A 10,590-nucleotide genomic window follows, 5' to 3' on the forward strand; every position below is an offset into this window, starting at 1 on the left:
TCCCAGATATTCTGGCCAAGGAAATTGCAAAACACTCTCACCATTTTAGTTCAGGTGAAACTGAACTCACTGTTTTTTCTTCTCAAAGGGGAAAGAAAATAATATGAAACACAGACATCTTACTCAAGTTTATTCTTAGTAAGGAATGGCCTCAATGATCCATTGCTTAAAAATCCTATTTTTCCTGGCTTCACAATCCCCTGGACCTGGCTTGCATTTCATTATTTTCAGGTGACTCTAAGCAGCAGCACTACCAGAATTGCCAGGTAAGAGGAGTGTGTGTGTGTGTGTGTGTGTGTGTGTGTGTGTGTGTGTGTGTGTGTGTGATGTGGTTGGAGAAAGGGATAGAGGGAAGAAGGGATGGGGCGGGAGGGGTGGATATGGAGAAGAGGGTCATGGTATCTCCTCAAGCCCAGAGTTCTCCTGACAAGGCTATGCAGCGTAGCTCTCTGGTACCTATACCAAACCTATATATGCCAATGAAGGGCCAGGAAATCATCTTACTCCTGCGCCATGCATAAACTCCTAAAATTCATTGTGAGAGATGATGTTGTACATAATACAGAAGGTATGCTGACTATTGAGTGATCTTTTACCTACTAATAAATACCTAGACATCTGGTTAGAGTTTGGAAGGCACTTACCTAAGAGTTAGTGCCTCAGAGTGGGCATGGTAGCCCACCCACGCTTATCATTTCAGCTGTCAGGAGTGAGGGCTTCAGGATCAGTTCAAGATCAGCCTGAGCCACGTGAGATCTTGTCTCAAATGAAGCAAAGGGGGCTGGAGGAGATGGCTCAGAGGTTCAGAGCTCCTGCAGCTCTCTGAGGGGACCGAAGTTCAGTTCCCAGGATTTATATCACGCAGCTCACTCACAACTGCCTGCAACTCCAGCTCCAGTGGATCCAATGCCTTCTTCTGACCTCCTTAGGCACCTAAACTCATGCTTACATAGCCCCACACAAATACACACACATAATTAAAAATAGGAGAATTTTAAAAAATAAAACAAAAACAAATAAATAAAGTAGGTTTGGTGGTTCAAGCCTTCAGTCAAAGCAAGAGACAGAGGCAGGCAAGTCTCCATAAATTAGTGGCTAGCCTGGTCTACATAGCAAATTCCAGGACAAGCAGAGCTACATAGTGAGTCCCTGTATCACAATTAATTGATTTATTTATTAATTAAGAAAATACTACTTCAAAAACAATAAAATATTGATCAGTGAATTATAGCATGGTCATACAATGAAATATTATGGATGATGCTATAATGACATGGAAGTCTGTCACAGTATACCATTTCATACAAAGCAGATTACAAAATGAAATCTGAGATGTGGCTCTATTTTCACTAATTAATTATATTAAATAACCAACATCAAATTTTTTGGCCATCATTTAATTTATTGAACCTTTAATATGAACATATATATGAGCAAAGCACTGAGCCAAGGACTCTATATGAATTATTTTGTATAAGTGGCAGTCCTGTGATGTGGGTCAATATTTAATCCTTTTAAAGATGATGAAATAGAAGCACTAAGCACTTAAGTCACTTGCTTAAGTGAGGTCTCAGGTACACATCTTGATGTGTTCGACTCATGAATCCAAATTCAACAGCTTTTTTATATCTATGACCATATTTGTATAGGAAAAAACACTTCAGAATAATGAACACCCAGTGTTTATAGTTAAGTAGTGCTTACTTCTGAGAGTGAGGTTAGTTTTTGATCTTGTTACACTTTCCTGAGTAATCTGAAAATTGAGTGATTTACATGGATTGTTTTCATAATCAGAAAAAATAAAAATAAAAATAATAAAAATAATAAAATTTTAATTATTTTATTGTCATATGTATAGGGACTTGGTCTGCATGTATATCTGTTCACCATGTGTGTGCTTGTTGCCCATGGAGGCCAGAAGAGAGCACTGGATCTCCTGGAACTGGAGCTACAGACAGTTGTGAGTACTCCAATGTGGGTTCTGGGAATCAAACCCAGGTCCTCTGGAAGAGCAGCCAGTGCTCTTAACCACCAAGCCATTTCTGCAGCCTTCGTAAACTTTCATTTTAAAAAAGCTTTTGTTCACAACTTGTAGGAAGCAAACTTCTGAGGCATGGGGGAGTGGAATTAACTTCATTCTTATAGAGCACTGTCTAAAATTAATAAATAATACCTTGCACATATATTGTTTTGAATAGATGCAAATACCATCATAATGTATGCACATCACAAGTTCATTGTGTCATATGTTATTCAATTGATATTAGAACACAATTATATCATAGGGCAATCCATGATATTTTATATATGAAAAGCCAGGTTCAGAACTACATGTTTTAGTTAGAATAGATGACAGAGGAGCTGGTTAGTCAACAAAAGGATGGACTGGGTATTAGGACTATCCTGTACCTCACTGGTACAAATTGGCATAATTATGTTCTAATTGTATTTTGAGAGAAAAGTTTCATTTTAACAGGAAAGGTGATGTGTAGGAGGAGCTAAGGTAGGAGGAGTACTGAGAGGAAGAAAAGGAGTAAGAAGAGGAGAAGAAGAAGGAGAGGAGAAGCTAGGTGAAGAAAGAGAGAAAGAGGGGGGAGACAGGGAGGCAGAGGTTCAAGTATCTCCACCAGTCAAAGATAGATGTTATATCTAGGTTGGTCAGTGGGTTACACCTCTGATTGAACAATTCCAAACTTATAAAGCCTATGATTAACATTATTTTTAAAAAATGTATAAATGCAAAAAGGAAAAGGGGGAATGGGATAGGGGTTTCCTAAGGGGGATGGGGGGGGGAATGGGGAAAGGGGATGCCATCTGAAGTGTAAATAAAATATCTAATAAAAAAAGAAAAAAAATGATAAAAAAAAAAAGAATAGTCACACTTCTAGGTATGTAGTTCAATCATTGACAACTTGCCCAGCATACTGAAAGTCCTTGGTTCAGTCTCCAACAACAACAACAACAACAACAAAACACAAACACACACACACACACACACACACATCCATTACACTGGCAAATAAAAGGCCTCACTCTCAGTTTGGTCTGTAATTGAGCGTCATCTAGATTTTAACATTAAAGAAAGAAAACTGGAGGAGAGACCTGTATATTAAAACATACTTGAGAGCTAGTGAGATAGATCAGTGGGCAAGTGTTTGCAGTAAAAACCTGATGAACTGAGCTTGATCCCAGGATCACATCGTGTAAGAAGAGAACCAACCCCAACAAGTTGTCCTCTTATCTACACACACACACACTTAAATTGATTTTCGGCTCACTCTTGTAATTCTAACATTCAAGAAACAGTAGAGCTTCTGTGGCCAACTTGACCTGCATACAGACTTCTAGGCCACTCAGGGCTTTCTAGCAAGACTCCGTCTCAGAAACAAATGGACTTGAACTCTTCATTTAACAGAGATTCTCCAATTTAAATGTCTTCACTTTAATAAATAGTCAAGGTTTCCATAACATGCTAAGCAACAGAAAAGGAAAGCTGGGTAAAGGATGTAGGGGTTCTCTGTATTATTTTGCAACTCCCTTGTATATCTAGTTATTCCAGAATAGAAAGTTCTAAAGAAGAAAACTTAAATTTTGAATGGTTACTAATAAATCATAGTTATTAGGGGATTATAGCTGGAAAGGTATCCCATAGATAACCATGAAGAAGATGACTCTAGGATTTCAGATAATGGTTACTTGGAGGGGAGAAAGAGGATTGGGATGGGAATAGGTCAGGCACATGGAGAGAATGTGGGCTAAGTTGGAGGTCCTGTCTTCACCTAATGGTTACCAGCTGATGTCTGATAATAATCATTAATCCATACATGTATTTAAATAGGCTTTTTATTACATCTGGGTTCTATTTTATGGTGAGAGAGCAAGAGTGCAACTAAAAGAGAGACTTAAGGGCTGGAGAGATGGATGGCTCAGAAGTTAAGAGCACTGACTGCTCTTCCATAAATCCTGAGTTCAACTCCTAGCAACCACATGGAGGCTCACAACGATCTGTAATGGGATCCGACGCCCTCTTCTGGTGTGTCTAAAGATGGCTACAGTGTACTCCTTTACATTAAATAAATAAATAAGTAAATGCCGCAATATCCAAATATAACCAGTGAATCTTGTTTAGAACTAAGAAGGCCTTTCCCTATGTATAGAATACTATTGTTAGAGAATATTTACATCTGTTAAGGGCAACAGTGGTAGTGATATGGTAGAAGAAAACATCTTTAGTTTACCACCTCCGTAATGAAGGATTGAGTGATGGAATGGCTTGGGGTCACACAGTTGCTGTAAAATACTCCTCCCAAATAAGCAGACAGATGAACAATAATGCCAAAATGTTAACAGTTGGGTTTTGTTGTTGTTGTTTTTCCAGTGCTTGGGTTCAAACAATGTTTAATGAAAATGTAAAGATGAAATTGTGTTCCACTCTCTACTTTTGTGTACATGTAGAAAAAATATGAGACAGGGCATCCTCTCATCAGGCTGCTTGAGGGCAACACAGACCCAATTCCAGGTGCCCCTCACCCCATAACCCCCAAATAGTCTTCTCACTAGTCATCTCCTTCAGTTTGTACCCCTTGTAGTCTCAGAGTGGCCTGTGAGAGAATTCCTTCTCCCTGGGTAGACTGCCTAACAGTCATGTTCTCCTTTCTTCATCCTGATGTCACCATAGTCACAGAAAAGAGTCAAAGGGTAGTGGGTGGAGCTAGACCTGTGGGCAGTCTCCAGCACTACTGAACAGGCCTCTGCAGTGGGTGGGGGGAGGGAGTTATGGAAAAGAGGGGAGAGGGCAAGTGTCAGCTCTTCATAGTCTCAGGCATTCACTGTTAAGTGAGCATCCTGAGACTGGTGGCACCTTTCATTGGAACAGGCTCTAGGACCTTTACCTCCCTCGGGGCCCTGGGCATCATGTCTTGCTCTATGAAGCCTGAATACTTACGGAGTCTGATCCTTCTGCAGTGGCCCTTGAGCTACCTTGCCATCTGTGAGTACTGAATCAACAGTGCACAGTAAGAAGCCAACCCAAGAAGGCAAGGCCAGACCTGGATGATATTCTTATGGTCTCATTCTTTTGATCAATTTAGGTAGTACTAGAGAGCTGTGCCATGGAGTCTTGAGCTCTATGTACCCTGAAAGAAAAGGAAGAGATGAAGCCTCAGGGCACAGTGAGAACAGAGGGGAGCGTGGAGCAAAGTCAGGATAGATATGAATGTACTAGTTAATTCCAAGTATTCCTTAACCCACAATACCTATAGAGATGAAATGTGATTACAAGAGGTTCTTTAGGAACATGTAATAGCACAGAGAAACAGGTAGCATTGTAAATTTAGAGAAATGGAGCCTGTGGAGGTTTTGCTTCATTTATTCTCTTGATTGCCTTTGTTGTTGTTTGATTGATTGGTTGGTTGAATTTTAAGAGACAAGTCTATGCTCATCGTGGTGTGTAACTCATCCTTTTGTCTCAGCTTCCTGTGTGCTAGAATTACAGGTGTATGCCAGCATGCCCAGCTATATAGCCAGCATTTGAGTCAGAGTTTTTCACTCTGAGAGTGGAGTGGTAGTGTGCAGTGAAAGAAAGACAATGGAAGAGGTGTTGAATTGGCAAGAGGACAAGGACAGTGGGTAGGAAACAGTACACGGATGAAGATATTGGGTGGGAGTGGTCAAGAGAAGGATGGAGACCGAGAAGGAAGAAGTGTAAATCCATAGCCTATCACTATTCTGGGGATGATGGATAATACTCAGGGAGATCTGGGACAAGAAGGGCAAAATGTAGCTGAATGTGAGCAGTAGACAAGAAACTTGTTCTGGGCACAGAGCCAAAGTACAGGGATGGTGACTAGTCAGGGAGTCAGGGAAATGAGATGCAAGGTAGGAGGAGAAGTGAAGATTGCACATGGTAGATGACAGAAGAAATTTCTGAAGGGCAAATGTCAGGACCTAGACTGTGCTGACGCACAGGATCACAGCATGGGTAGTATGAGGTCATAGAAATAGGACTGGATATGGCCACATTTTGCTACCCATACAAATTTGGTTTGGTCTACTCTCTCCTCAGTTTGGATTGTGCAGCCATTGTTCATCGGCCTATTGTTCACACCCTTGTGGCCGCTACCAACACTTTACTTTGTCTGGTTATTTCTGGACTGGAAGACTCCAAATCAAGGTAAGACTTGTGAACCTAGAAAAAACAATGTTCTACCTTAGCCTAGAACCCTGCTTTCAAGTGGGTTTCATTCACCAGGCCACAGACCTCTCTCCCGAGTTCTTAGAGGCATAAACGCTAGATAGCTGAAACCATTCTGGGATATCTTCCTTTCCTCTTGGATGTAGTCTCTCCAAGTTTCTAGGGAATCTCTGTTTGAGTAAGAAGCATGGGATGGCAATACTAATATCATCCTGTACTGGCACTTTTGTCTCAGGTGGCAGGCGTTCATCCTGGGTAAGGAACTGGAATATCTGGACCCACATCAGGGACTATTTCCCCATTACAGTAAGTATCCCTTCCCCCACTGTCCCACTCAAAATGCAGGCATTATATCAAATGACTAGGAGCATCCGTAAGAAAACAGAGCATCTTGGCGAATTGTCAGCTCTGGCTAGATTACAGCATGGTCTTCTGCACTTCACTGGGATAGTTTGGAAACTCTCGTTATGACCTGCCTTATGACATAGGCTGAAGGAAAGTATTGTTCAGTTTAACAAACATGATTCAAAAACTTCCACTAGCCCCATGTTTGGGCTTCAGAGAAGTAACTACAATGTGATTCCACATGAGCAAGAAGCTCCCATCTGCTGGGGAGAACAGGTATGGTGCAAGACACAGAAGTGCTTCTGATGAAGGATAGAGAGAAAATGTTTCACAGATGTAGCAGTATTTAAGCAAGTGGCTCATCAATTCCACTTGCCCCAGATCCTATCTTGTCACCCCAGGGCTGTGGAGATCAAAGTGCATGCCTCTTGAAACCCTTGTGTGATTTGCCTGTTAGGCAGCTAGCTCAGAGAATACCTAAATCCCTGGCATGTCTTCACCTCGCTGCTCCATGTGAGCTCATTCCACCTTCTATGCTATTTGTTTCCATGGTTGCAGATCCTGAAGACCAAGGACCTGTCACCTTCACAGAACTACATCATGGGGGTCCACCCCCATGGTCTCCTGACCTTCGGTGCCTTCTGCAACTTCTGCACTGAGGCCACAGACTTCTCGAAGACCTTCCCAGGCATCACTCCCCACTTGGCCACACTGTCCTGGTTCTTCAAGATCCCCCTTATTAGAGACTACATCATGGCCAAAGGTGCTTCTGATCAAACTTACTGGAGCTTCTGGTCCATTTCACTGTAGCTCTTTTGTAATGCACCCTTTTAAGCCTCTTCTCCCCCACTGCACCATTCCTTTGCCCCGTAATCATAGTGTGGAAGCCAAAGCATATGTCCTGCAGTTAACCTGCCCAGCTTAAATCTTGGCTCTGCTGCTTGCTGTAGGATCATAGGCAAATCAGCTAACTTCTAGTGGACTCAACTTCCTCAGCTGAAAAATAGTGCTAAATCGTGTAGCAGTTACATGAGGATTCTCCTAAGTATCTTAAGTAAGTAAAGTATTCAACATGATGCCTGGCACAGAGTATGTGCCCAACGAGCAGTGGGTATTGCTATTAATAGAAAGAAAGGGATAGAAAAAAATTGAAATTCACAAAGTGTTATTTATCCCACTGAAAACCACCCTGCTGTAGCTTCCATCCAGTGCTTCCCATAGACATTGCCTTCAAGTGAAACATTTTCTCATGGCCTTCTCTTCACCACACTTCTGTCACCTCTCCTTGAGCTTTTCCTCCTGTGAGCCATAGAATCACAGAAGCCAGCCTCTTGGACATTTGCTCCTCTCCTGATGACTTTGTCCTCTTTGTGCCTTGATTCTTCCTAGGAGTGTGTTCTGTGAGCCAGGCATCTATCGACTACCTGCTGAGCCATGGCACTGGAAACCTTGTGGGAATTGTTGTGGGAGGAGTGGGAGAGGCCCTACAGAGTGTGCCTAACACCACCACCCTCATCCTCAAGAAGCGCAAAGGGTTTGTGCGTACAGCCCTCCGACATGGGTAGGTGGCCCCCAACAGGAGAAGTAAGTGTCCATCTCTGCACAATATGGCCCTGTAGATTGTACCAAGATGAGTACCATTTGAGTTTTGCCCCCTAGGAATGTAGGACTAATTAGGGAGAGATGGGTTCAGCTTTCTTTTTTAAAGCTTTAAGCTATCTGTCTCCTCAAAGCAAGTTGTACCAGTTCCTATGAAGTCAGACTATGAACTCAGGGAGAATGTCAGGGCAATTAGACTCAGTCTAACATGTCAATTACATACATATTGTTTCTGTGGCTAGTAGATGCAGTCAATATTTGCCTGTTGATAATAATGCAAGACACACTGCAGAGCAATGAGTCTGTGTGAAGAGCTGGGGTCTGGAGCATGTTTTAAAATCCTGGTTCCATGAAGCTTGACATGTAGTTGAGTGGTAGAGCAGCTGCCTAACATGCATGAGGCTCTAGGTTACATCCCACCACCAGAAAACAACAACAACAATAACAACAACAACAACAATAATAATAGCATTTCTGGCTGTACGACTTACCATGCATGCTGGGATATCAGTCTAAGCCTTGGGATTTTCATCTTCCTAACATGACTACTGATCATTGTTCCTCCTGCATGAGATGACTGGACTTTACAGCTCAGGTAGACCTATAACTTATGATCCCCCTGCCTCAGCTTCATGGATAGCTTTGATTACATATCTAAGCCACCAGATCCAGTAAGTTATGAATGAATTCATTCGTATAAAACACCCACCATGTACCTTGTAAATGTCAGGTACACTGTTTTGAAAAAGGAAGAAAAATTGAAGGAGCTGGTGTGTGGAGTAAGAGGAAGCCTAACCAGTTCCGTAGTCTAGCTCACTGAACACAGGGGCAGTTGTCCCATTTCATTCTCATTTCTGTCTTCAAATGACCTCACCTGAGGGGCCTAGCATGAAGTATAATATAGAAGGAGAGCACCGAGTTGGAGCCAGGAGCCCTGGGTTCTAGTCTAGGCCCTTCTACTCTCTGGCTGCCTGCAGAATCTTTGTCCTTCTGGGCCTGGGTTCCTGTTTCCCCACTCTAGCCTTGCTATTTCAAGGAACCAATCAAGTGGCACATGTCAAAATGCTGTGTTCACTTTTCCTAGAGCATTGTTCACAGTAGGTTCTTGGGGCCTTTAGAAAAGAAACAATGTTCTCTCCTAGAATCCCAAGGACAATACTTTATGCTTGCTTTCCTTGAGGGAGGGGCGTGTCCTAGATATGCATTTATACACATTACCGACATCTTATGATTTCTCTAGCAGAAAGTTAGATGTTTCCTCCTTGACACCCCCATCCCAGAAGCTTTTCACCATGTGGGTCTCTGAGTGTGTCTATTCCTGGCTCTTCTTTCTTGCCCCTATCTCTATATTTTGCCTTTGTAATCCAGACTAGAGTTAACACCCTGATTGGCCTGGAAAATTTCAAGACAAGACATACCAAGCAGGGAACCCTGATTAATGAAAAAAAGGAAGTTTTAGGCCTTTGGTGTTGTATCTTAGTGGAAGAGTGCCTGGCCTTGAAAAGTCCTTCCAGCATGTTTCTCACAATAGCCTGCATCTGAGACATGAGCATTTTCCTACAGGGCTCATCTGGTCCCTACCTTCACGTTTGGAGAAACGGAGGTATATGACCAGGTACTGTTCCATAAGGATAGCCGGATGTTCAAGTTCCAAAGCATCTTTCGCCGGATCTTTGGTTTCTATTGTTGTGTTTTCTATGGACAAGGCTTCCATCAAGACCGCAAGGGACTCCTACCATACCACAGACCCATTGTCACTGTAGGTGAGTACTACTCTCAGCCTCAGGTCCACCTAAGCTCTTCCTCCATCCACCTAAGTGCATCTTACCCCTCCCCCACCAAAGAAGAGGGCAGCTGAGTGGGAGAAGCTGAGAACTGATTGGAGTAACCAGAGTATCTGGCACTTTGACTCTTCTCGTTTTTCATCTCTTTTAACAGTTGGGGAACCTCTGCCACTGCCCCAGGTTAAAAACCCAAGCCAAGAGATAGTGGACAAATACCATACACTCTACATGGATGCCCTGTACAAGTTGTTTGAGAAGCACAAGGTCCAGTATGGCTGCTCCGACACTCAGAAGCTGATGTTCTTATGATCAAAGCGACTGTGTGCCATCTTTGAAGAGGAAACTGAGTTGCATAGAACCAGAATCCTGGGAAAGGGGGAAAGGAAGGAAGGTGAAGGAGGCTATGTGTGCAGCCGGGGAGGGGACATTAAGAGCTCCTTCTTCCTTCTTGACCATAATGCTGCCCCTTCCTGCACCCCCACAGGAGTTGTCCCTGAGGAGCTCCACCCAGACATTCTTCAGAGGGGATATCCTGAGGCCCCTCTTGTCCCACACACTTTCTGAACCTGAAAGTTTTAAATTCAATCCAGTTTTTAAAAATTTTAATAAAAGATTAAACTAATATGCACTTTGCATGACATAAATTTAGCCAGTGGAAGTGCAAAGTTG

At 42.6% G+C, this 10,590-nt stretch overlaps 1 protein-coding gene across 1 annotated transcript; it reads left to right on the forward strand.

Annotated features, from left to right (window-relative positions):
• The first annotated feature begins 4,914 nt into the window (after positions 1-4,914).
• On the forward strand, positions 4,915-10,230 carry Awat1 (acyl-CoA wax alcohol acyltransferase 1). The gene is made up of 7 exons (XM_034485848.2): positions 4,915-4,990; positions 6,065-6,172; positions 6,429-6,499; positions 7,097-7,301; positions 7,928-8,099; positions 9,701-9,900; positions 10,076-10,230. Exons 1-7 carry the CDS (start codon positions 4,915-4,917, stop codon positions 10,228-10,230), a joined length of 987 nt encoding a protein of 328 aa, XP_034341739.1.
• Positions 10,231-10,590: the final 360 nt, after the last annotated feature.

Source organism: Arvicanthis niloticus, chromosome X (assembly GCF_011762505.2).
Source record: "Arvicanthis niloticus isolate mArvNil1 chromosome X, mArvNil1.pat.X, whole genome shotgun sequence".
Taxonomy (NCBI): domain Eukaryota; kingdom Metazoa; phylum Chordata; class Mammalia; order Rodentia; family Muridae; genus Arvicanthis; species Arvicanthis niloticus.

What these genes read in the sequence shown, in the direction of transcription:
- Awat1 (XM_034485848.2), top strand. Translation starts at nt 4,915, where the DNA reads ATGTCTTGCTCTATGAAGCCTGAATACTTACGGAGTCTGATCCTTCTG. An exon ending in CTGGAAGACTCCAAATCAAG is followed by an intron (nt 6,173 to 6,428) that starts GTAAGACTTGTG and finishes CTTTTGTCTCAG; the next exon opens with GTGGCAGGCGTTCATCCTGG. An exon ending in CAGACCCATTGTCACTGTAG is followed by an intron (nt 9,901 to 10,075) that starts GTGAGTACTACT and finishes CTCTTTTAACAG; the next exon opens with TTGGGGAACCTCTGCCACTG.